The following is a 27,626-nucleotide window of genomic DNA, read 5'->3' as shown; positions in this document are numbered from 1 at the left end:
TAGCTCACTATGAACTGAAATGTTTCTCTAAGATATTCATTTTGACACAAAATAAAAGGTAATAACAATGTGACAAAACTTCTCATTTAAATGTAATTTTTGAGAGAATATATTGTGAAATAAAATGCAGATTGATAATAGCAACTTTCTGTAAACACACATTTACTTTTCCACTCAAAAGAAGGATAAACTAAAGCTGTAGTGTTCATCTCAGAAAGAAGGCAGAGGCATTTTTTAAAACTGTGTAAAAATGCATGCAGAATTATCATACATATTTATACATAATCACACTGCAGGTATATGGCAATAGACTCAGGGATGAAGTTTTTAAAAATAACCATTGCCTGGGATGCCTACATAAATTATATTTGAAAGCCTGCTTTCCCTTAAACCTGACTGTGAAACAATCCATATTTGGGTCAGAGCACAAACATAAATGTACATGACTTGACACCTGTAGTTTTTTCATTTTGTCTGATGATGATAAAAAAGAAAATTATTATCATAATTCTGAAGGCCACTCAGATAGAGAAACCCTCCAAAGTACAGGGAAGAGGACTCCTCTGTCATCCTCCTTAGGACAGAAGTAGCAAGTAAAACACTTTCTTCCTGATACAGCTTTGGAATATATGTAGTTCAATCCTGAGAGTACAGATCCAAAAACTGAGTATGACAATGAATAGTAACAAAAAATAATGGTGGTGATTTTGTATTCTGGTAGTACTTTTATACTGGAATTAAACAGCAAATTTGCTTTCCAAAAGGCATAAAGAGCATTTCACTGCTAACTCCCCGCATTTTTTAAAGCTATGGCCACAAAGACACATTTATAAAATAAGCCCCCACTTGTTAAAACTGTAACACTGCCACCATCACTAGAGTTTCACCTTAGTGACTTAAATAAATATAAATAAAGTAATAAACACTATATGTTTTATAGAGTTCTATGAACCAGCAAAAAAAAAAAAAAAAAAAAATCACCTTACAAAATAACCTCCTGGCAAATGCAAAAGAAAAGCTAAGTTTGGTTTGCCCATATTTTCTGAGTTCCCAGAATATAAGAAGCAGCTAGGGGAAACCTAACTTATTTAACTGAGAGACTTTTACCTATTTCATTTTCCACATTAGCCTTTCTGGAAAGCAAGGGGAAAAAAGTATTAAACAGGAAAGGATGAAAGAAGTAGAGAAGAGCAATCAATGTAATAAAAAATATCTGGGGGTTTAAAACTAGATATCTTTCATAGTCTAGGTTTTAAGATGACCTTGATGGAAATCTTTCTATTGACTGGGGTTAAATATTGAAAATAAGCTCTATAAGAATCAGACATGATGGCTTGCTATCCTAAGTGGTCAAAATGTTCAGCAAGTAAGTTACTCACTTTGCTTCCTCATCAATTAAGTGATGGTAAAACTCTTCATGCTACTGCTGTCAGATTGCTTGTCAAGTAAACTGTTTCATTCAGAATTGAGGAATAAAAATTTTAATGGCTACTGTCATATGAACAACTTTAAAAAATATATAATTTCATACTTGTTAATATACTAATGGAGATTTTGTAAAGTTTGAATATAATTTTCAAGTCATCACCTGTATAATAGCAATAACAACAATACTTATTTTAAATAACTCCAAATTATATACAGTTGAGTAAATTTTAATTTGTTTTCCTTTAAGGTCTTCTAAAGTTGAGGCCAGCATGCTGAAGAAAAATATTAAACTATCTATAACCCTGTGTCAACATATGATGCTACTGGGAATGGTAAGTGAATTAATTTTCCAAGGAAAATTAATTACTTATGACTTACAGTTGTAAAAGCAAACAACGTAACTCTGGATTAGGGCACATTTAATTTCTGTTTGCAGTAGCGATTAAATTAATTTCATATAATTCATGGTATGTAATAGAAAGCAGAACAAAAATGAAATTCTAGACAATGACTGACACAGAAAAATGTATATATTTATGAAGCTGATCCAAAAATAAAGGTCATGGGTATTAATCACTGGATACTAAAACAGTAATTTTAATAGCTCTATAATAATGGATTTTTAGCATAGTTTTTGAGAAAGCTTCACCGAAAAAAGTGTAACACAGAGAAACAAGATAAAAAGCTGTAATAATAGCCTGTGACATCTCCTAAATTTCTCCCTTCCCCCCTTAAAAGGCAGCTGGAATAAGAATTTGCACATCTTTTCTTTATAACAATAATTTTTGTCCACATAGATTTTGGGCAGCTAAAATTTAATATACCATTAAATAATTTGGGGATGAAGTTCTTAAAATTACAACTAAATTCTCTTCCCCTGACACCAAATAGTAAAGTGCTTCTAAAATGGATCATCTGTGATTCATTTGATCGAATTATGTACCTGAGTACTACTAAGACAACAGATTTTGGCTAATAGGGCCCTAAGAATATATGCACAGCTGCACATATAAAAATACTCATCTTTACACCCCACCACATCCTACCTGTTCCAGTTAAGCCATACATAACCTTTTAATTTTGGACTCCAACTTCATGGTATAGTTCATGTGTTAAGATAAAGAATTAAGTCTTGCCCTGATACTAATTGTAATTAAATAGCTTAAAGTAGCTATTAGAAAATGAAATGTCATTCTCATGGTATATTAAAACACACATGCAAATTCAGAACATTTCATATTCTGCTAATAATCTTAAGTACTGACCACTAGCCACCTGGTGAAATCATTGTTAGTCAAATTCCCACTGACGTTTGGGATCATCTGGCTATGAGAGATCAAGCAATTTTGACACATTCTTTTAAAGTAAACTATTTCTATGATTTATGCTTTTAGAAAAAAGTATATGTGGATTTCTAATGAAAGATAGAGCATAAACACATGCAAATAGAAATAAAAACTATATATATATACATATACTTTTCTCAAAATTTTACTTTTTACAAATTTTAAAGTATTCCCTTTTGTAGTCACACCGTCTATAACAAAAAAGCACTCTTCCCACATTACTTTATCTTTAAAAATACATATTTATATAGAGAAAGACTATCATTTATGTAATGCCTTTGAGATCAAAGAGAAAAAAATTACTAAAAATATTCTAAATTCCATTTTAATCTTAAACCTATCAAAGGAAGAAGAAATAGTTACATTACTTTGGAGTTTATGAAAATAAAAATTCGTGGCACCGTAGTTTTTAAAGGGGTGTTTTTTTGAAGTAACTGCACTGTGAAAAGATTCATTAAGAGAGAAACTTTTCCATTCCTAGAGAAGCTGCGATTTAATCATGATTAGAAACCCTTTTTGCTCTATTTTGAAGAATAAAACTAAATGAAGCAACAGAAACCTCACCTTTCTGGCTTGTTTTCTTAAAACCCAGGGTTACTCTTATTTCAAAATGGACCTCACTCAGCATAATCCAGATTGAAAGGGGTTTGTTTATAAAATGTCCTCGATAGGTTCTCTTTAGGGTAAGAGGCACATTCAGCTTTTTTTTTTTTTTTTTTTTTCAGCTAGTAAAGCTACCCAGGAGGCTGAAACATCACCTTGGACTCTCAGAATTTAACTTTCCTTTCATTCTTGGCTTCGACACTGGAACAGGATTGTAAGAAGACAGAAAAAGAAGGAACAAAGGAACAAAACCATGTCCTTCCACACCAAAAAAAAAATCTATCCTGCTGCCCACATCAGTGCTGCCTAACTACACTCAGGAAAAGAAAACAAAGGAAAGAAAAGAAAGAAAAAGAAAAAAGGAAGGAAAGGAAGGAAGAAAGAAAGGGGAAAGAGGAAGGAAGGAAAGAAGGAAGGGAGGGAGGAAGGAAAGGAAGGAAGGAAGGAGGGAGGGAGGAAGAGAGAGAAAATGAGAGAACACAGAACCCTTTTCTGATTGGCAGTAGTCTACAAGACGGGGAAGTTACACTGAAACTCCCTCATTAGAAAACACACACAAGACACCCTCTACATTCCCTCAAGCCTGAAATGAATTTCAGAAACCTCTTCAGGCATCTTTCTTTTATTACAACCCACATTCATATTTCAGTAGAATCACTACAGGGGAATCACTAATTTTTTATCTAAACTATGACGTTTTGGCAAATGCTATATAACCAACTATAAATCTACAACAAGCCTCAAATACTAAAGACTTGGTAATTATATGATGAGAAACAGCTTGATTATGGGCGAGGCAAGGCAGGCTGTCAACAAACAAACAGCTGTTTCTTATTGACAATCCATAACCAGATCATGCATCCCAACCAAGTGAGGAGTTTGTTTCTGTTGTGTTTGTTTTTGACTGTTCTACCCTCTTCCCCTCCCACCTCCAAAATACTGAGTCAATTTAAACATTAGATGTGAACCACAACAGAAGAATCAGATATGCAAGGATAACAAGTAAAGCACTACAGACTTACAAAACATTCTCTAGGTAATAACTAACAGAAGTTTAAAGTGTACTTTCTAATTCAACTTCAAATGCCTATCTTTCCCTGTGCAACACGTCCTGTCATTACTATTTATATGAGGCAGCTCAGGCAATGGGCCTGTTTCCTCATTCCTGGATTATGAGCACAGCAATGCCGCCACTCTGATCCTTTGTTCTGGAAGTTTTCCTTGCAGATTCTTCTGTCCTCCCTTTTAGCAGAAGGCAATGAACATGCTTATACCTGCTAGTGTGAACTAAATGACCTCTAAGGTCCCTTGTGACTTGAAATTAAATGATTCTAGGAATACTTGAGAAGCTCAGCATATGAATAAATAATAGAAATAAATAGAACCTTAACACAAAGGTTTAAAAAAAAACCCCACCAACATCAATGGAATCTGTTTATTTGATAGTTCCATCATATGAAATAAAATGCACCTTTGGGCATTTTCATATATATGTGAAATATATATCTGAAATATATATATTCCTTTTAACATTCAGAAACCATACAGATAACCTTATTTTATTTTCCAACAAGGCATGAAGAAGTAAAATTAGTTTCCCAAGGTCACAAAGCAAATGCAGCTAAACCAAAACAAGACCACAGCTCCCTTTGGTGAACTGGGGCTTTGTGTTCCATTTCACTGAACCACACTGAAATGAAGAAAGGACCAGTGAGAACGTTTACACAATTTCAGTCTAAGGTAAGTTCCCTTTAAACACACCCTGAATTATAACTACACACCTGCAAGGGGGGGCATATGTCAAAGAGCATAGTTATGTGCCCTAGGTATGACTAACCAAGTATTTTAATCTAGAATCCAAATTTCCTTTGCAAACTTAATGATAAATACAGAATTTCTCTACAAGAAGAGAAATTCTCCTGTCTCACTCTCAACTACAGTGTTCCACTTTATTTAAAACCACGTCCTTACCATAATTTTTAAATCTCAATCCTTTAAAAAGTAACCAAACCATGATGAAGACAAATGCACATGGTGTCAAACATACTGTCTCTCGGAATGTGCAAAACATGGTTTCATTCTACTAGTAAGGATACCTGAAAGTTTGAGAAGCCAAACCAATGTCATTAAAATTAAGTCTTGCCTACAATCCAATTCCTTTTAAAATTAAATTCTTACCATAGTCTGTGACCATGGATGGTCATAACTAATCACTGTGGCTGAATCAGTCTCAAAGTGGACACGTTCTCACCAGGACTGACAGCACGTGATGACTAAATAACAACACAACCAGGGGTGCCAGTGTCCCCTCCCAGTCCACCCTGTTTACATAAACCACAGGCCTGGACCTCCCTCCTCTACACTGTCTCTAAACTATACAAATAATGTTTCTTCTGGCCTTTGCCAACTCGCTGGGGAAGCGCTATGAGGGAATGACATAATTTTTAGAGGAAATTTAGGGCTCTGAAGAGATATGTGGTGTGTCACTCCAAAGAAGCAGAGAGAAAATATAAAACTGACTGTCATCCTTACTTTCATAGAGCCTTGTAATATGCCAGGTATAAAATGCTTTAATGAATTCTTATCAGTTAAGACTGATTGATTTCTGAGTCCTTCTGTTTTTAAGTGGTTGACACTTGGCACATCTGGAAAACGAAGGGGTCTTTCAAAAATACTGCCAGGAAGATGACCTATTTTCCATCAGGTTCACATCACCAGATGATGCTGGATATGGCACAACTCCAGAGAAAACAACCTTTTCTTGGTCTCTCAGTGGCTGTTGCTATGAGTATACAACAAGTGCTTTATACCCCAAAAGCTTATCAGGTGGATGGCTGTTCTGTTAATTTCCTTCTAGAGTGTGTGTACTTCTAGGTGGCATGATATCCTCACCTTCTCCCATAACCACCCCCCACTTCCAAACAAACATTTGTCAGAGACTGTTTTACCTAAGATTGATTTTCTTTTCTACTACAGCATTTGTTTATAAATGCATCCAACAAAAGGGAAGAACAACAGGTGCCTCACTTTTTCTTAACTCATATCTGATACCAGATAGCTATCCTCATTGGTGGAGGGGTTAGCAGATTGACTTATTTATGGAGTTCTCCTCTGAGGTATATGTGGGCTACCTGGAAACCGTAAAGATGTTACCCACTTCCCTAATACCCTAACACATGAGCCCCTTTCTTTTCTCCCCCCCTACTTAACTTGCAGAACTATTTAGATCATTCACATTCATTAAATACCCAAAATAAAATAAAGGAAAAAATTTCAAGTTTAAAGTTGGACAAAAACCTTACAGGGGAAAAAAAGGAAGAAACCATTTTGTAGATAAACTTCATGCTCTGGTGCTGAAAGTTAAGGTCCACAAATCAAAAAGCAGTCATTTCTACAGAGCTAGGCTTTTCCACCGCTCTCTCAGTGAATCACGCTGTGGTTAGTTGAAAGTGCTGTTCACATAATAAATTAACCACCTCATTTCCTTCATCACCAAAATATACATAGCACCCCCATACAGATTTGTTTTAATAAAAGTAATAAAGCAAGCCCAGAGGTTATGGCTGTTATGACACAATCACACCTCTGAGATTTAAAAACACTCACTTGCACATCATGCCTCAAAAAGTCTTTGCAATCCGCCCTCCAACGAAATCTAACTGCACTCATACTCTCTGGCCCCATTTATTCCAAATAAATAATGAACAAAAGCCTTGTATATGGCAGGAGAAAATTCTCCCTTTCAGTTATACATTTGAAAAGAAAATACATCTTTTTTAATAATACTGTACAATAAACAGCTTGGGTAGCCTGATCTAGATTATTAAAGAAAATATATCACCAGAGGGACTTCCCTAGTGGCACAGTAGTTAAGAGTCCACCTGCCAATGCAGGCGACACGGGTTCAAGCCCTGGTCCAGGAAGATCCCAGATGCTGCGGAGCAACTAAGCCCGTGCGCCACAACTACTGAGCCTGTGCTCTAGAGCCTGCGAGCCACAACTACTGAGCCCACATGCCACAACTACTGAAGCCCACGCGCCTAGAGCCCACGCTCTGCAACGAGAGGCCACCGCAATGAGAAGCCCACGCACGGCAATGAAGAGTAGCCCCCACTCACCACAACTAGAGAAAGCCCGGGCGCAGCAATGAAAACCCAACGCAGCCAAAAATAAATAAATAAATAAATTTATTTTAAAAAAAGAAAGAAAGAAAATATATCACCAGAGTTAACAGTGCACAAAGAAGGAAGCCAACTAGCCTACTATCTCACCCAAAACCAAAGATATCTTCTAAAGTTAATTGTTCAAAAAGAAAAGCAACCCGTGTTTATTTCTGTGGAAGTGAGAAACAATCTTCATTCTATATAAATCCAGGCAAATTAGTTTTTCTTACCTGTAATGCTATTTTAAATTATTGAGAAAAACCCAGGGAAAAAGACCTCTCATCGATATAATTTTTCCTCAATACAGACTTTTCTCCTTAGAACTCCTTTCCATGATCACCAGAAGAAAGACATTGTAACACAACTGTCCACAGCATAAGAGATTTGCTGGACAAATGTGCCATGAGTGAACTCATACCATAAATGAACAAGGCCCATTTTCCTGTGTCTGCACCACATTACAATCACTTTGCAGACAGTTCATTTCTGACCTAAATTCTATCAAACTCACAGTCCTTTCTATAGGATCATGCATTTAATGCATATTATTACTATGATAATGATGAAGACTTCCTCTTGAATTTAAAATATAATCTTACTAGTAATTAAATTTATCTGTGCTATTCTCAAAGCCCACGATCAACACCCACCTCCAACACACATATTTAGAGGAATGAGTTGATCAACATTCCTGAACAATATCAGATATATAGAACATAGTTTTTAAATTCTCGGAAGTGGCCTTCCTAATATTTACACATTTTATTTCTCTTCCCAATCGCTATAATTATCTAGCACAATCCTTACATTTGAGTTTTCAATAATTCTTTCTAATATGAACATTATTATATTATACAGATAGTAGTGTTTTGCACTGAGTAAAGAATTACATCTCAGGTTCTCTCTTTAGTATGCCAAACAATTATCCATACATAATTATATACAAATATTCAGCAAAATATAATAGTAATATCTATATGAATGCCAGAATTAAACATCTTTGCAACAATCGTATTTTTAGTCTATAGGCTATCCATCCACGTACAACCAATATCAGACCTAACCAGTATACTAAAAACCTCCTTAGAGCTCTGTGGAGAACAAAGATGAAATTTTAAAGAATTTCCATAAGCTTACATTTTAATAGACAATTTCACTTTAAAGGAAAGAGTCTATTCTGATGAATTCCATGGCAACAAAGATTTTTCTTTGATAAGGATATTATACTGTATTAATCATAGATCCTTAGAAATACTGATTTACTAATTTAATCACAATCAAAGAACATTCCTATATAAGTGCTCCCTCTGATCTGTCCCGGTAAAAATTATTTCCATAGGGAAAAGGATGTGTGTTGTTGGGAAGAAAGAAATGAAGAGATACGTGCTATGAAGACTAGTTCTTTCATCCCCAGCAATCCTTTACATTCCACAGCCATTCTCACTCCACATGGCTATTCTAATGTTCTCTGCTCCTTAAGTTCTCGCTTTTCCCGAAAAGAGATTCATTAAAAAAAATACTAGTAACCAACATTTCAAGTTTACCAAACAAAATTTTTAAGTGAGAGGGTATAAAATTTTATGGTGCGTTCACAACAGAGTGAAAAATATAATAAGTGAGCAGCTATACCGATAATCTACCATTCGTTCATTGATTCAGCAAATACAATACTTACTGAGTATCTATGTGTGCCAGGTCCTGGGAGCTGTGGATAGAGGTGGAAACACCTTGTCCTCATATGAGAGTTTACATTCCATTAGAGGAGAGACAGTAAACAAAAGAATACTATGATTTCAGCAATCTTAAAACTAGCAGCTGTTTCTTTGGGGTGGGGGATGAGGCGTATACAACAGTAGGCTCCTACTTCAAAGAGAAAAAAAATGTTCAACCCCTCCCAGTCCTGCTCTCTTCCACTTCTTCCCAGTCACCCACCACCCCAGGAGCTTCTCTCTTCTGAACTCTTGTCCATTTCCTTCCTTAGCCTATTTCTTAGGTAAGCTGTGGGTGTCATCTCCTCAGGCATCTAGCTTCCTCTCTCTCTAGCATCTTCAACTTCTCCCTCTCTGTTTCTACTTCCTTCCTATAAACATTTAAACACATTTAAATCCTGACCTCCTTTGAAAATTCTCTCCTTTAAAGATCTGTATATACCTGTCTCTAAGTGCTCACCTTTCAATCAGTCCTCAATCTACTTCTGACTTCTGCCTCCACTACTCCAATGAAATTATTCTTGTTAGGGTCACCATCAACAATAAAAAATAATAAAACATGAAAGACACATTTTTAGTTCTTATCCTACCTTTATTTTTTTCAGTGTTTTACAATATTGATTTTTGCTTCTCAAGCTCTCATCCCCCTTAGATACTGGCATGTCCTGATTTTCCTTCTATATTACAAATACTGTAATGTGAATTCAAAACACCTGGAAATCTTGTTAAAATCAGATTCTGATTCAACGGGTCTGGGGTACGGCCCAAGAGGCTTTCAGTAGGGTCTCTTGCTACTCGAAGTATAATCCTCAGACAAACAGCACTGGTATCACCTGGGAGTCTATTAGAAACGCAGAATCTCAGTCCCCACCTTAGACCAACTGAATCAAAATCTGCATTTTAACAAGACCTTGTGAAGGGTTTTTTTACATTCAAGCTTGAGAAGCATTAGAGACCAGTGGTTCTCAAACCTTAGCCATTAAAACACAGATTCCAGTGCCCCACCCACAGAATTTGTGATCCTATATGTCTGGGAAGGGGGTGCAAAAATTTGCATTTCTAACAAGTTCTCAGATGATATTGATGCTGCTGGTCCAGGGACTGTACTTTAAGAAGCAGTGGTTCTTAACCCTGCCAGTACATTAGAATCACCTGTGGAATTTTAAAAAGTTTGTTGCTGTCTAGGGCCTACCCCAGACCAATTAAACTAAAATATCTGGGGAGGTAGTGTAGGCTAGGATTATTAAAAGCTCCCTTGCCTAATCTTAAGGTTTCTAATTTAGGTAATTTAGGAGTCTGTTGGTTGTGGGGGTGTAGTGGTGAAAAGAAAATAGTATAGGATGAATGCTAGTCATATTATGGTAACATTATTACAACACATTATACTATAACCCCTTAAACATCTGTTCTACCCAACTCTGTCCTGTAAATAAACACTAGAAGTTATAACAGTCTACAGGTTTGTCTTAGGCCATGTCTCTGAAATGACCATTTCAGGTAATGGAGCAAAGCAAATAATATTTAATTCTTAAAATTCACAGAGAAGAATCCAATATTTGTGAAATGAAAAAATATAGTGTTAAAACTCTGCATTAAAGAGTATTTGATTTGCTGTGAAATTAGTCTTAAAGATGAAAATTTGAAAGAATATTATGAAGAGAAATGTAACCTAGTATTAAAAGTATTTTTTCATTTTCACTGGAAAATGAAAATAGCTTTATTATTTTTCTGGTTACATAAATCCTCACAGTAAAATACACACACACACCCCCCAACGTATAAGGCAGAAATTAAAACCAACTGAAAGCCAAAGTTCCTGAGATAAAACACATTTATCATTTGACCCAGCTTTCTTGCATCTTTTTATAAAATTTGACTTACTTAACAAAAAAGTTATAAAGTATAAAGGACACCATGTACCCACCAAACAGCCTAAGAAATATAATATACAGTTGAAACTCCTGTTATACCCCTCCCCGTTCCCATTCCCCTCCCATCTCATGCCCCACTCAAGGTAACCACTACCTTAGATTCCAGTACTTATTTCTATATTCTTACTTTGTACATTGGTATTCATAAATAGTACACAGTATTATTTTTCATATTTAAAATTTTTATACCAATCATAAAATACTATACATATTCTGCAACTTGCTTTCTCTCTTAATATTGTATCTTATGAGGTTTATCCATATTAATATAGGTAGCTCTAATTGGGTCATCTTTGCTCCTATGTAATATTCTACCATCTGAGTATACTACAGTTTTATTTTCCTGTTTTCCAGATGAGGGACATACTGTTTCCAAATTTTTACTACTATAAATAGTGCTTCAGTGAAATTCTTGTACATGTCTTCTTGTGCACATGAGAGAGAGTTTTTCAAGGCTATAAATATCTAGCAACAAAATTAAGTTGAAGAGAATCCCAGTCTCTCAATTTACTAGTTTCCAGTTGCTCTCCAAAGAGGCTGTGCCAGTTTAGACTTCTACAAATAATGTGTAAGATTCCCAATGCTCCATATTGTTGCTAACATCCAAACTGTCAGACTAACTTTTGACAACCTGAAAGGTTTCCCATCATGGCTTTAGTTTGCATTTCCCCAATTATTAATCAGAGTGATAATTTTTTTCACATTTTTATTTTCTGTGTGTGTCTCCTCTTCTGTCAATTGCCTGTTCACGTCCCTTGCTATTTTTCTGTGGAATTGTTTTTTTCTCTTAATTTATAGCAGATCTTTATAAATTATGGATCCTTTGTAGGTTTTATGTGATGCAAATACCTTCTCCCTGTCTGTGGATTTTCTATGTACTGTTTTCTGATTCAGAGATGTTTTAGATTCTAATGCAGAACTTAAAAATCTTTTCCATTATGGTAGGTAGTACCTTTAGTGTCATGTGTAATTTTTTTAAATCATTCATGATAAACCTAGTTTAAAATACTGTGAAAATACTTTAAAGTTTTAGAAATCCTAAAAGTGATTTTTGTGCCGATGTATGAAACCAGAAGGCGAACTTAAGTAGAAACGGAAATTGATCTAGTTTCATTGTCCAAGGTCAATGACATACAAAGAGTAAGTAAACAAAAGACAAAGGTAATTACCTATTTCATTGTTAATAATTTAAGGTATTATTGGTAAAAGGTTTTTCAAACCATACCAACATTTCACATTTCTTTTAAAGATAAGTAATGGTGTTATACTAGGGTGTGTGCATATGTACATGGCTTATTACATCGTCAGTGATTTCTAAGAACCTGAGAAAACTATAGTTAATACCTCAACATAGGAAGCATAATTCAACCAGAAGTGAAAAAACATACCCAGAAAAGACATTTTAAAACTTTAAATTTAGGAATAACCAGGAAATTCTAATATATGAGTTCATGCTCCCAGTCAAGGTCAATTACTTGTTTTTGTTCAATTACAGAAACAGCTCAGTTATGGTCAAAATAAATGAAATACCTAAATTGCAAGGCTAAGTTTGAATTTCATGCATAAATACCTGGTAAATCAGGGATTCAAGTACAGCCCGTATCCTGGGATTTACAGTTAAGGGACAAGATTGTAAAAACGTTTGTCAAGGAACTCATCTATGTGAATACTGCCCAATTTCTAGAACAACTTCCTCTATGTTTCTTTCACATTTGCGTTTTATCCATTTCAAAATATTGCTTTAGTATAGGGGGCAAAATCCAGGTAAAGTCATCTAAGTGGATATCCATGGGACAGACTTTTTTCTATATTCCACTCTACAATAACACATAATTAAAGGATTAAAATGTTTAAAAAGATTTGGACAAACAATACAGGACAGATGAGAATCCTTATTACCCTTTACATACCTAAACTAAAACATTTCATAATCCCTACAATATTAACTATAAAATAGGTTTTAACAGAGTAATGTCACCACTGAAGAGTTGGGTTATTTTGGTTTTGTTTAGTTTTTATCCAGAACTGATCCCACAGAGGGGGTAGGGAAATAAAATACAAATTCCCACCTTTGAGTTTTTATGATGAAAAACTGCAGCTGGGAAGATGATTTTCCTTTTACAGTGACTCCTCATTATACATAATAATGAGGAATAAAGATGGCCTGGATATAGAAAATCCACTAAGGAGAAACTCATTTTGGAAAACCATTTCACTCTCTAATATCATCAAATGATCTAACAGAGAGGCACAAAGGAGGAAAGGGGACTGCCCTGTCTTTCCTACTTTACCGTGCATACTCATTAACAAATACAGGTGTAAATGAGCATGAAAGTATCTAAAACACAGTTCAAAGAAGAAATAAATAGCAAGTAAATCCAACGTATTCAAGTTGTACTCTCAGGATATGACAAGGCCAAGCTAAAACCATCATTCCCCATGTCCCACAGAACTCAACAGAGCCAACCCTGCATCATCCTGCTCTCACCCTGGAGTGTTTTCTTGGGAGTAACACCAAGCCACTTTCCAGCAAAGTCTTTAGGGGTCAGTTAGGGATATGCTGTCATTCGACCACACTGGCTGCCTCTCTCTCCAGAAATAATGACAGGCATGTGTTTTTGAAATCAGCTCTCCCCATTTTCTAAGACAAGGACTGGAGTGCTGCCTTGAGCATTTTAGCTGTTATTAAACCAAAAGTATTTTAGTTTCTATTGAAATAATATTATAGCTTCTATTATTTCATCTATTTAACATTCTTTGAACAGCTTTCATTTTTAAAATCAGCACTGTTTGTCCGGCTACTCATAATTTAAACCAGAATAAATGTAAGTATTAAATTTATACTAAAAGCACTTAAAGGTCCCAACTAAAAAGAAATCCAGCCCCACTCTGGTCGTACCGGAAGTCTATTGTATCAAGGTTTAAAATTAAGTGGCCCATCGGCTAGGAAATGGAAACAGATATTTGTTTTACAGCACATCTTTCCTAATACATAATCACTATAAGAAGTTTGAAAAAAAGTAAAAAAAAAAAAAAAAAAAGAAAGGAAAGGAAAAGAAAAGATTCCCTAATCACACCACCAACAAAGATATAAATATCAGTCACCAGCCAGTTACCTTTTTCTTCAATGTAAATGCACATCTCTAGTTCTAAAACACAAATTGGTTTAATTCTGTATCAACAACTTTATTGCAATTTAAAAATATGTCAAGAGCAATTTCTCATGTCATTAAATCGGCCTTGAAAGTCTAAATTTTTAATGGTTGTATAAATATTTCAACTGGTGGATATACCATAACTCATTTAACTATTTTCCTATTGTAGCTGCTTCCAACATTTTGCTGTAACAGCAAACTTGTATGTGAATTTTAGAAATAGTTCTTATTACTGCCTGAGAAGAGACTCCTAAAGGAAGAACTACCAGGTCAAAGGGATGCCTTTTCTTAAAGTGCATCTTGATTGGTATTAACTATTCGCTAGAAATAACAATTTACACTTCCACCAGCAGTGTTTGTGAATGCTCATTTCACTGTACCCTTCTTACTTGTACAGATATTTATCACTTTATTACAACTTTACTCAACTGTTAGGTTGAAATAATAACCCCTTGTCTAATTTGGGTTTGTTTGATAAAGAGAGAAATTTATATTTTCATCCATGGTGAATGGTATGTAGAGGCTCTTTGTCAATGTTTTGTAAATGTTTTATATAAACCAATATATAAATGTGTACAAATCAACAAGAAAATACCAAACTCTAATAATAAAATATGTACTAGTTATATGTACATGTATATTTGTGGCCAATAAATTCCCTACTTCATCATCTGTCTTTAAACTTATGTTACATAGCACAGCAAATCCACTCCTAGGTATATATTCAAGAGAAATGAAAACATACATCATAAAAACTTGTACACAGTTTTACTATACATCCATATCTCTCTAGATAAAAAGCCAATAGACTAGTTTGGGATGGATCCACTGAACAATGCTAGCTCACCTAAGAACTGAATATCTAATGATAATTTCTTGTTGCTCACTAACCAATACCTATTTAAAAATAAAATGCTAAATCTACCCACCCCAAATAAAATAAATTAAAATAAAAACTTGTACACAAATGTTCATAGTAGCATTATTCATAATGACCCCAAAATGGAAATAACCCAAACTTCCATGAACTGATAAATGGATAAACAAAATGTGGTGTATATATCCAATGAGATACTATCACCCATAAAAAGGAATGAAGTTCTGATACATGCTACACTACGGATGAACCTTGAAAACATTATGCTAAAGGAAAGAAGCCAATCACAAAAGGCCACATATTGTATAATTTCATTTATATGACAGATGCAGAATAGATAACTCAATAGATACAAAAAATAAATCAGTAGTTGCTCTAGGGCTGGGGAAGAAGGGAGCGCTGGAGAGTGACTGCTAATGGTTTCCTTTTGGGGTGATGAAAATGTTCAAAAATTAAGGGTAACAGTTTCACAACCCTATGAATATACTAAAAATCTTTGACTTGTACACTTTAAGTGGGTGAATTTATTCAAGTATGTATGTATGTATGATTTGTGATTATATCTCAATAAAGCTGTTTTTAAATGTATGTGTTGCTATGTTTTTCCTGAAAAAGAATCCTAATACTTCATCACTTCTTTTTCTTATACCCTCTCATGTTGAGTTGATCTGATCCAGACTAATATATTTAAAGATGAACATTATAGTTAAAAAACTATGAGACTCAACAATACAAATACACTTTACTGGATATGTGTGTATTGTAAAGCTCTCCACTGTTTCCTTACCTTGATCCTGTTTCCTCACAACATGCCTTTCCCTTCTTCGGACCTCCATTCCCCCTCCCCGCCCCATCCCCCCGACCCTCCCTCCGACACTTTAGGCAGGAGTAATTCCATAAATAATTCTTTCAAAGAAGGTCTGTAACAACCAGAGAAGGTGAATCATTACAGATCCAAAAATGCTTTTATTTTCCTCTCACACTGAATTGCTGGTTTGCCTGAATATAGAATTATAGGTTCAAAATAAAATTTTTCTCACAACTTCAAAACTACTGCATTTCTATCTTCTATTACTTGTTTTTTACCAATAATAGGACTGATGTCAACTTGATTCTTTCCTTTGTAGATAAACTATGTTTGCTCTCTGGAAGCTTTTAGTTAGTTCCTCCTCATTACTAGCATTCTGAAATTTCACAGGAAGGCATCTGAGTGTAGGTCTTTTGTTACTCTTTTATGCAGTATTCATTAGGCCTTTTCAAAAGACTTGTCTGTCAACTGGAGAAATTTCATTCTATTATTTCTGTGATTATAACTCCCCTTCACTCATTGTTTATTTGAACCTTCTGTTAGATGAATGTTGAAGCTTTAGAAGGAGCTCTACATCATATGACTTTTTGTTCATGCTTCCCACCTTTTTCAGTTTAAGACTGCACTCTAAGGAAGGAATCTCTTAGCTCAATCTTCCAATTCATTAATTTGCTTTTAGCTGTGTCCACTCTATTTCACCTGTTTATATGGGTTTTTTTTAAATCTTAACAATCATATTTTAAAATTCTTACATTGGTTTAATTTCATTCTATCCCATATTTGTTTTAGAAATGCAATAACCACTTATCTCTCTGTGAATGTTAATTTAACTTATTTCAGAGTCTGTTGCCTGTTCAGTGTTTCTTTGGGTGTTAGTTTTTTAAGTTTGATGCCTCATTTTTCTATCATAGGTTTTCCTCAAACATTTAGTGATTCTTGGCATCAAGATCGTTTCAGAGTCCCTCTTTGTCTGTGTATGCTGTTTCTGTTAAGCACCATGTGCCTCGAGTGATAATGTGGGATATGATGCCAGGTGTCATGTACATGTCAGGAGTTTGTCCTGCCAGGAAGAGACTCCTTGAGCTTCCTGACAATCAAAAGTTACTTGAGGGATCACCCAGCCTCTCTGGCCTCTGTGTTATACTCAGTGCTTTAGCTGGGACTCACAGAATATTGAGGGAGGGGGGTCTCCACAGGCCTAGCCACTCTATACACACCTGCTTATCTAATCCTGCAGGTCCCCTCCCCACTACTTGAATATGATTCTGCTTTGAGAACCCTGCTGATCTATATATTTTCGGGTGTGGCTCCACCATGTTTCATTCTTCTGTGGATGTGATTCTTCAGGCTTAATATCTTTAAAGAGTTCCTCAAATTTCTACCCACTGATGGGACCCTTTCTTATTTTTCCCAGACTATTATCAATTGATTCATGTAAGTGAGTGTTTACATAGGTACAGATATATATGTACAACCTTTCTGTCATCTTACGGAATTTGGTGTTGTGCATATGCCAGTGGTGGTGGTAATTTAGTTAGAATATCATGAGCTCTGCCCACCATTTTGATCATTTTCTTAGTGTCATTATTTGCTAAATAGTCTGTACTCCAATGTTAATATGGCCATATCTCTTCATCTCAGACTTGTATATCCAACTCCTAGTTTCCTGTATTTCTTACAGGCACCTCAAATTTAACATGTTTGAAACTGAATTACTAACCTTATCCTCACCATATCTGCTCCACTCAGGCATCCTCAGGACCTTTGGAGCAAATTCTTCACAACTCCTTTTCCCTCACTATTACCAAGCAGTCCCTAAAAACAGATTTAACTTCTTTCCATTTCTACTGCCATTAACTTTGTCCAAGCCACCATTATCTTTCACCTGGAGTAGTCAGAGTCAACATTTAAAAATACAAATCAGATCATGGCATTCCTCTGCTTAAAACTCTTCCTTTACTTCTCATTGCTGTTGGAATGAATTCCAAACTGTTTTCACGTTAAATGCTATCTCTGAATCCAAATCTGGAGACTAGGTCCCTGCTATTTACTTAAAGACCACTTTGATGCCAATAGGTTATTAGCCTCCTGGGCTCTATAAGTTTGACTCTCTCTTTCCTTTGTTTCACTAAGGAACCGAGGTATTCCATAACTTCCATAACTTCACCTTAAATTAATATAACTATAATTTCTCTTAACTATGATGCCTATATCATAAAACTGCTATAAGAGGTATACTCTTTAGTTACTAGGCATTTTATCTATCTGTAGCTAGATCAGTCCCTTTAGGAAGCATCCTCGCCAGTGAACAAGTCCAGTTAAAGGTTTGGATGCCTCTTGGTCTAACTTGCTGTACAATGGGAAAACTCCAGTTAAGTCCCAATATATGACTGGTTAGTCCAGGCTTTGACAGTGTGAGCCTGGGTAAAAATCCTAACTACTCTAGGACACAGCTTCTTTTCCTGTCAGATGAGCAGGGTAGGGTTGTATGATCTCAAGGGTCTCTTCCATTTCTAGTGGCCACAGATTCCATGACTTCATATAATATTTCCTTAGAGAAAGTATAGTACCTATCACTCAAATCTCATGAAAATTATATAGAGAGTAATATTCTATTTCAGGCTTAAGAAGAACTTTCATCAAAGAGAAAATAATTCAACTTGAGGTTTCTGGAGACCACTTAAGCCAACATGGATTCATTTTGCCAAGATTTAGTGCTGCCCTCAATTGCCTAAGGAACACAGTCTCAAGAACTGAAAATACAGCAGCAACACCAAGAAGCACTATTACTACTAAACAGTAACAAAAATGAAAGGTTTTAGCTCATACTGGGCAATGACCAAAAACTAACTATAATACTCAAATAGGAATGAAAACAGGAAAAAAAATCACAGTAGGTACCAAAGGCTTCTTCCTGAAAGATCAATAAAGATCAATAGCTCATACTGGTTTAGAAAAAGAGGCAACATACCCCCTTTCTCCACACCCCTTCCATTTTTACAGCGACATTAAAAGGAGAGGCTCTTCAGATTAAGTTACTAGTCGTATCTAGAGTTTTAATAGTCTTTAAACTGATTATAGTCCATTATGAGCCTTAATCAAAATCATAAAGACCAGGAAAAAAAACTCCCTCCTTCCTGAATAATTTATAACACCTAACTACCTTTCCACAAACTGTATAACCTTTGAAAATGGGAACTTATTCCCACTGACAATTACTATGCCAAGTTTGAGTACCGTCTCTGTACTGATGGATTTCACAAATTAAATGATCCACACTGCTTTACCTGATACATTCCAACTCCAATGTGCTTCGGCTCAATTTTCACTAGCTCAGCTAATGGATCTTGTACACGCCTTGCTATGGAAACTGAAAAAACAGAATCAGAAAACAAGTATGGCTTAATGTAAAAGCAGTATCCAGATAATTACTATTTTAGTTCCTCATAATGCATAGTTATCCCTCTTTATTCCTCCCCCCAAGGAGGCCAACAATTTAACCAAGTTTCAGAGTTCCTTTTTTTTTTTTCCACACAAAAAGTGAATGCAAAATTTCAGGATTAATTATGTCACCAGAACTCCTAGGTATTCCTGAGCACGAACACACTGAAAGGGTTATACATTTGGAAAAACAAATAAAACACTTAGTGGCTATATTTATACAATTACCTGTTCGTTCTTTAAATATAGTGTAGTAGGGCACCTCACACTTTAAAGAACAAGTAGATATTTGTTTTACTTTTAAATAATCCTGCATTGCTATAAACATGATACACATTTGTACATTAAATATGCTTATTAGGACTAGATCTTGATAAAGATGAGTAAATGATAGAATCATATCTTATTGCAATCAGAGATCGTTAGTTGATTAGTGAATACTCTTGAATCACCTTGAATATGATTGCAAGATTAGTCTGAGAAGTGATCTACGTCCCAACTGCTTGTTCCTAACACATGCACAGTCCTAATTACATCTCTTTCTTGACCATTACTTTCCATTTTTAAGAGACTTGAGAGTTAACTTTAAACATCCTTCGTGTCATGATTTTTATTTAGTCATCATTTATTATCATCTTTTTAAAAGCCATATGTTATTAACAAAATCTCATAACTAATTTAGCTTATAAGATAGATTTAGAGAAAAGAAATTTAGTTGCATTGAGTGTTTACAAATGAACAGCTTTTATTTTCTAAACACATGAAAGCTAGTCAGTGTCACCTACTCATACAGAAGGTTGGATGAAATATAAATTCATTAAGTAAAAACACTAAGGCCATTAAAGGAAACCCCATGCCTGTTTTCGTGTTAAATTGTTCAAGGTCTGGTAAAAGAAGCCAACTTCTTAGACGTAACTATCAGATTCTCCAGTCAGTGATTTGTGCCACCTCTCATCAGAGATAAGATCTACTGTGAACGTAAAGTTCACTGCACATTCAAGTCTTTTTCATATCTTTTATGATTACTGCTAACAGACAGTGACAATGGCAGCTTGCAAAGTAAGCTTAGAGAGCAATAAGCTGATGTTTTACAATCTGCCTATTTCTCCCACAGAAGAGATGGGGATTCCAAGGCCTTCACATACACCTTTCTCATCAAATCTCATAAAAAGTTAATTAGTGCAAGCATGCCAGGTTATAGGAGAAATGGTTTCCTTTAATAACCACATTTATAGTCATATGAAAACATATGCCACCAGAGAAATACCTGATATCCTCTAAAACCAAATAGTCAGGCCTCCATATCTGTGGGTTTCACATCCACAGATTCAACGAACTATGGATCAAAAATATTCGAAAAATAAGTTCCATAAAGTTCCAAAAAGGAAAGCTTGAATTTGATGCTCTCAGCAACTATTTATATTGCACTTACAACTATTTACATAACATTTACATTGTATTAGGTATTATAAGTAATCTAGAGATGATTCAAAGTATATTGGAGGATGTGCATAGGTTATATGCAAATACTATGCTATTTTATGTAAGGGACTTGAGCATCCTTGGATTTTGGTATCTGAGACGGGTCCTGAAACCAATCTCCTGTGGATACCAAGGGACAACTCAACTGTATTATTTCTTTATTCTAGCCTTTACATATATTATACAATAAGAGTGATTTTCAAACACGTACATACATTGCCAAAATATTTTTGGATTAAAAAAACAACCCACAACAGTAGACCAAGTTAAGGTAACAGGCATCAGAACGTTTGCTGTGTAGGAAGGCAATATTAGAAATTCAATAAAAGTATATCAATAATAGGTAAATCTCTCAAATCTACACCTTCAGGAAAACCCACATTATGAAAACCTAAACTTAGAAATTGTGTGAGTAGATCCCATATTTTAACATTTCTGAAATACACAAAAGGCTTTTAAACTATTTTCTACTGGATTCCCTCCTAACAGTTCACTGCCAGTGTATCCTTTGTTCATCCTAATACTGCTAAATATTAGCAACAATGGATTTAAAATGATGGCTTCTAGATAACATATTAATTCTACAATAAGTCCCAATGGCTTCTGGAGTTACACTGTACCCAGTAAACAACCCCCAACATAGATCTAATATTTCTAGAATTGGCATTTCACTTTCAGATGCTGTTCATTCTGTGTAGCATAGAAACCCAAGCATGGAAGAGATGGGAGGCAGGAGGAGGGAGAGAGATGAACATTGTTTAAAGTAGAATTCGAAAAGTAGTACACTCAGGCTTTGGAGAAAAGATGGTGGTGTTTTCCTGCTGGCAGGATAATCAAGAGAAGGGTTATGCAATAAACAGTAATAATGATCAGGCTGACAACAGATTTCTGAAAGTAAGAGACAGATAAGTAGTTCAGGCAAAAGGAGTTTAACAGATTGCTGATAAAAAAAAAAAAGAAGAGGGAGTAAGAATCATGGCCCGAAAACTTGGGGCACATTCATATTTTGAGACAGAAAAGAGAAGGAGGAAATGGTGAAAGAGGCAGAGAAGGAATGGTGAGGAAAAGTATAGCAGAAGAAGTCAAAAAGACTTCTGGAACATGTTACTTATGTAACATGTTACCCTATGTCCCTATGTCCCCAAGTTTTTAATCCTAGGTACATACTCAAAAGAAATGAAAACATCGGTCTACATAAAATCTTGTACATGGATGTTCACAGCAGCATTATTCATAATAGCCAAAAAGGTGAAAACAACTGATAAATGGATGAATACAATGTGGTATACCTGTATAATGGTAAATTATTTGGCAATACAGAGGAATGGAGTACTGATATATGCTACAGCATGAGTGAACTTTGAAAACACTATGCTAAGTGAAAGAAGCCAGCCAATCACAAAAGACCTCATATTGTAATGATTCCATTTATATGAAATATCCAGAATAGGCAAATCCATAGAGACAGAAGGTAGATTAGTGTTTTCCAGGGATTGGGAAGAAGAGGGGAAGGGGGACCGATTGCTAATGGGTATAGGGTTTCTAGGGGCGATGATAATATTCTAAAATTGGATAGTGGCAATAGTTACACAACTCTGACTATACTAAAAAATGATGACATATACTTTAAAAGGGTAAACTGTATGCTATGTAAACTATATCTCAATGAAGTTGTTATGTATTTTTTAAATGCAGTTTGTCCAAATGTATGGCAAATATTGACTATTTTGCCCACATGTAACGTCAACATTTCTCTGTATCACTGCAACTATTTACCACTGTTTAGGAAGTTCTAGTTAACGCAATTGGAAGAGAAAAGAAAGAAGGTATAATTACTCAAAAGACAGAAACTAGATTATTATTACTTGCAGATGATGACTGTCTACGTAGAAAACCCAAGCAAGTCAACTGAAAAAATATCAGAACTAATAAGATTTCAGTCAGTTGGCTGGTGTCAAGACACCCAGACAAAAACTGATGCTCCACCATATGCCATCAACAACCAATAAGAAAATATCATGAAGGAGAATCCATTCAGTGTCTGTGGTGTGTGTGTGTGTGTGTGTGTGTGTGTGTGTGTACTGCAGGTGAGTAAGAAAAATAAAATGTGCATAACATGGATGAAGGTATAAATTTAATGGAATTTCACTGTATTTCTACAGAGTTTGAAAAATATTAGTTAAATGGCTCTGAAGTTTACATAGAAAGGAAGAAATGCATAGGACAAGTGCAATTAAAAAAAACATTAAGGCAAGTCATATTATAAGCCACAGTAATTGAGTCTTGCATTGTAGCAGACTAGACAGACCAAGGAAAAAGGGAAAAAAGTACATATAGGAATTTCATTTTTAATAAATGGTAATTTGTTAAACGGTAATGAAACATATTGTGTAAAGGAAGACAGTAAAAAGCAGGGAAAAGGAGCTTCGACCGAGTGAAGATTATCATCCTAAAAGGTAAGCAACCAGAGAGCCATATGCAGTAGCACTGAAAACAACATTTCCCCCTCATTCATAAGGTATCTTATATCCAAAGAACAAAAGGGGTTCTATTGGTTTTGGTCTTCAGTTCCATGAAATACATAGAAGCTTAAAGCTTCTAGAGCAAATAAATGTATTGCTTAAAAGACTGTACTAAACTGTGTTCTCTTTAAAATTTGCCTTACTCTTGTTATCTGAGACTATCGAAGTGGAAATCTTTATTTTTAAAGTCCAATACTCACTTCTTTTTTGTACTTCCTCTTGCCATCAGACAGCAACAGAGGAATCCCCATGCTGTCTTATTTCATTCAACAACTTCAAATTAGAATTTTTTTCACTAAAAAGCTTATTAAAATGTAGTTTTAATGCTCTTAATGCAAATTTATTATAATCTTGATCCTCTAATTAGTAATTACATTTTTCAATAAGGAGCTGACAAATCTGCTGACCTAATATAAATACTCTATATCTTGATTGCAGTGGTTGTGGCTACCTGACTAGTACAAGCTTTTCAAAATTCATAGATGGTGTACCTAAAAAGGGTGAATTTTACTTTATGCAAATATACCCTTAAATTTGAAAGAAATATCTTTTCTCTAAGGATATCAAACTTTTTCTTTATTTTTCTTCTTTCTGTATAGTCTCTATTTCTTCCATGTAGTGTACCCCACCTCCCACCCCATATTTTGGCATCTGTCTTTAATAGCATAAGTTTTCCTTACATGTTAAGTGACCCCAGACTTTCCATCAGGAGTAGGGTACTAAAAAGCTGACTGTAAGTGCTTTGCTCAAAGGTGAGGTTTGTCAACTGTGGGCTTCACTATAGGGTGATTTGGCCATTTCTTTGTGAAATCTCTGATCTCAGTTTCTTTAAGTGTTTTCTCTTGTGTTAGTCAGAATCCCCTAGTCTCCCACATAAGGTTTCTTTAGGTGTTTTCTCTTGTGTTAGTCAGAATCCCCTAGTCTCCCACATAAGGTATCTACAACAGCATGTCAATAATTATTTAATCTCTCTTTTTTTTTAGTAGGTATTCCCACTCTCACCTATAACCCATGTCCTCCAGTGCAGAAACCTTCGGTTTAACCCTCTCTAGAGAACAATTCTCCAGTCTTCTGCAAAAGTGGAAGAAGGACAGTTACTCAACTGTGTGGAATGGGAGGTCTAATTCATTTCTTCTTTTTTTACTGATGTGAAATTCACATAACATAAACTTAACCATTTTAAGGTGTATCATTCAGTAGTATTTAGTATACTTACAACATTGTGCAAACCACCACCTCTATCAAGTTCCAAAACATTTTCATCACCCCCAAAGGAAACCCTGTACACATTAAACAGTCCCTCTTCATTGTCCCCTCTCCCGAGCCCCTGGCAACCACCAATCAGCTCTCTGTGTCTGCAGATTTGCCCATTTTGGACATTTCACATATATGCAATCATACAATATGTGACCTTTTGTGTTTAGCTTCTTTCACTTAGCATGTTTTCAAGGTTCATCCATGTTGTAGCATGTATCATTACTTCATTCTTTCTTATGGTTGAAAATACCCTTCCATCGTATGGATAGACCACATTTTGTTTATCTATTCACTTGCTGATGGACATTTGGGTTGTTTCCAGTTTTGGGCTATTGTGAATAGTGCTGCTATGAGCATCTGTGTATAAGTATTTGCTGAGTACCTGTTTTCAATTCTTTTGAGTATATACCAAGGAGTGGGATTGCTGGGTTATATGATATTCTATGTTTAACTTGATCTCACTGCTTTTTAAACAGACTTTCAATCAATCCTCTTATTTTAGACCCATTCTCAGCCCTCCCAAGATACTTCTAAAGGTGCTTAGTGCATTTCCTGAGTCTTTAGGGTTTCTACGATCTATTTCAGGTTAGCTCTGTTTTCTACAATGCTGTCTCAGTATTCCACTTTCTCAAGTTGGCTAGATCTCATCCGGTTTCCAGCTTCAAAACTATTGTTGCTGTTATCTCCTCTCCCATTCTCCTTGTCCTAGTAAGTTTATGCCTTCATTCTATCAAGTTACTGTCATTTTAATGAGACTTCAGAAGAGAGTGAAGGAGTAACAGGTATATTTAATCTTCATTTTAAATCAGAAATCCATAATAAACTTTTTAATACCAACTATCTACTATTCTATCCATCCAATTTAAACTGTCTCAGTACAATGAATTTATTATGAGGGGAATGTAAGCATATATAAGGATAACTTCTGTTTTCAATAAGCTGATAAACTGGTCAAGAAGATGTAGTAAGATAAAGGTCATTTTCTTACATATGTTTAACACTTGTATGAATGTTGAGGTTCTGTTATATTTGATACGGTAAACTTATGGAGGGTTGAAAGGTAAAACCCACACCCATAGGTAGGTCAGGTCTCAGATGAAGTACGAAGTCATCCCAGGCATCAATCACTAGGAAAGAGAAAGATGCCTAGTGAGAAAAAAGGAACTGAAGTGGAAGTGGGGCCTAGAAAGCCAAGAGTGGAGACTCTCAGTTAATTTCAATATTTGCTTCCAGGACCAGACTTTGAAGACTCAGAATGTCTAGGTAGGTGTTTTGAGTTGATATGGATCAAACATAGTCAATGCCAATGTGGAAACAAGCTAAGACAGAGAAAAATGGCACACCTGCAGTGAATCACAAACTGAAGACACAACTAGGTTTTGAAATCAGAGTAACCAGGACTATATACCAATTCCCCTTTTTATTATTTCCTATTTTCATAGTCTTGTTAGAATGTTGTGATCTTGTTCCCTTATAATACTGTGGCAGTTATGCACCCACATGTGCCAGTGGTGAAGAGGAAATAGCAGCCCCCTTAGCAAAGGGAAGTCTGAGGAACTGCCACCTCCTATATAATATTTTTCTAATGCCCTGTTGGATGATTACCTTTCAGTGCCCACTTGGGAGGCTCTGAATTTTATTTTCTATAAAGAAAAGTATCCTTTTATTACAGAAGTTACGTACATAAATATTATGTACACACTTGGCTATGCAGCCTCATTAAGCCTTGGTTTCCTCATCTGTAAAGTGGGAATAATAAATGACTCATAGGGCAATTGTGAGGATTAAATAAAATAATCCTGGTAATGTATTTATCACAATGTTTCATATATATTAAGTGCTTAAAAAAGATTAGTGTTAGCAGCTCCCTCCTCCTGTTATTATTATTACTATTGTTATTACAAGGCAAGTACCAAAAGAGAACATGGCAAGGAGGCAGAGACCACACTGAGTTGATGTGACATAGAGAAAAGCTTCACTGAAGAAGTAAGACTTTGAGCTGGGATCTGAGTTTGAAAAGATGACCATTTTAGGGGACTTCCCTGGTAGTCCAGTGGTAAAGAATCTGCCTTCCAATGCAGGGGACGTGGGTTTAATCCCTGGTCAAGGAACTAAGATCCCACACGCCTTGGGGCAACTAAGCCCTCGCACCTCAACTAGAAAGCCCGCGTGCCACAAACTACAGAGCCCAAGTGCTCTGGAGCCCAAGCACTCTGGAGCCCAAGCGCCACAACTAGAGAGAGAAAACCCACACGTCACAACTAGAGAGAAGGCTGAGTGCCACAACGAAGACCCGAAGCAGCCAAAGAAATTAAAATAAAATAAATAAATAAAATAAATAAATATTTTTAAAAGAAAAAAGAAAAGATGATCATGTTAGTCAGGGGACTGTGTCGTCGAATGAACAACTGAAGGGAAACTACAAGTTCTTTTGGATCAAAAAAGAAGTTTTTAACTTTAGATTAACGCAAAAATTTTCAAATACATATCATCAGGTGTAGATTTTAAGAACACTCAATGAAATTTAATGAGAATATTTAAGGAAAAAAAAATTAAATAAAAAGTCTATTTCCCCTAATTTGGAATTTCCCCAAATTGGGGGATTAAGAGATACAAACTACTATATATAAAATAGATAAACAACAAGGATATATTGTATAGCAATGGGAATTATAGCCATTATCTTGTAAGAAGTTATAATGGAGTATAATCTGTAAAAATACTGGATCACAATGCTGTGCACCTGAAACTAATATAATATTGTAAATCAACTATACATCCATTAAAAAAAATAAATAAATCAGTAAACACACATACACAAGCCACTTCCAACAAAGTAGTCTAAACATCCACCTATTACACAGGAAAATGCTCTGACCAGATCTATATTTTGCTTGTGATACC

The 27,626-nt window shown here is 35.3% G+C and overlaps 1 protein-coding gene across 2 annotated transcripts in view; it reads right to left on the bottom strand.

The window, feature by feature from the left end:
- The window catches only part of SRBD1 (S1 RNA binding domain 1), a 230,731-nt gene that overhangs the window by 79,718 nt on the left and 123,387 nt on the right, over positions 1-27,626 (bottom strand). For both annotated transcript variants that reach the window (XM_067703090.1, XM_067703091.1), the window contains exon 16: positions 19,308-19,390. In XM_067703090.1, coding sequence (XP_067559191.1) covers positions 19,308-19,390 — 83 coding nt within the window. The remainder of the gene's footprint in view (positions 1-19,307; positions 19,391-27,626) is intronic.

Source organism: Pseudorca crassidens, chromosome 14 (assembly GCF_039906515.1).
Source record: "Pseudorca crassidens isolate mPseCra1 chromosome 14, mPseCra1.hap1, whole genome shotgun sequence".
Lineage (NCBI taxonomy): Eukaryota > Metazoa > Chordata > Mammalia > Artiodactyla > Delphinidae > Pseudorca > Pseudorca crassidens.
The sequence above is the reverse complement of the archived record's forward strand: the minus strand, read 5'-3'. Positions and strand labels throughout refer to the sequence as shown.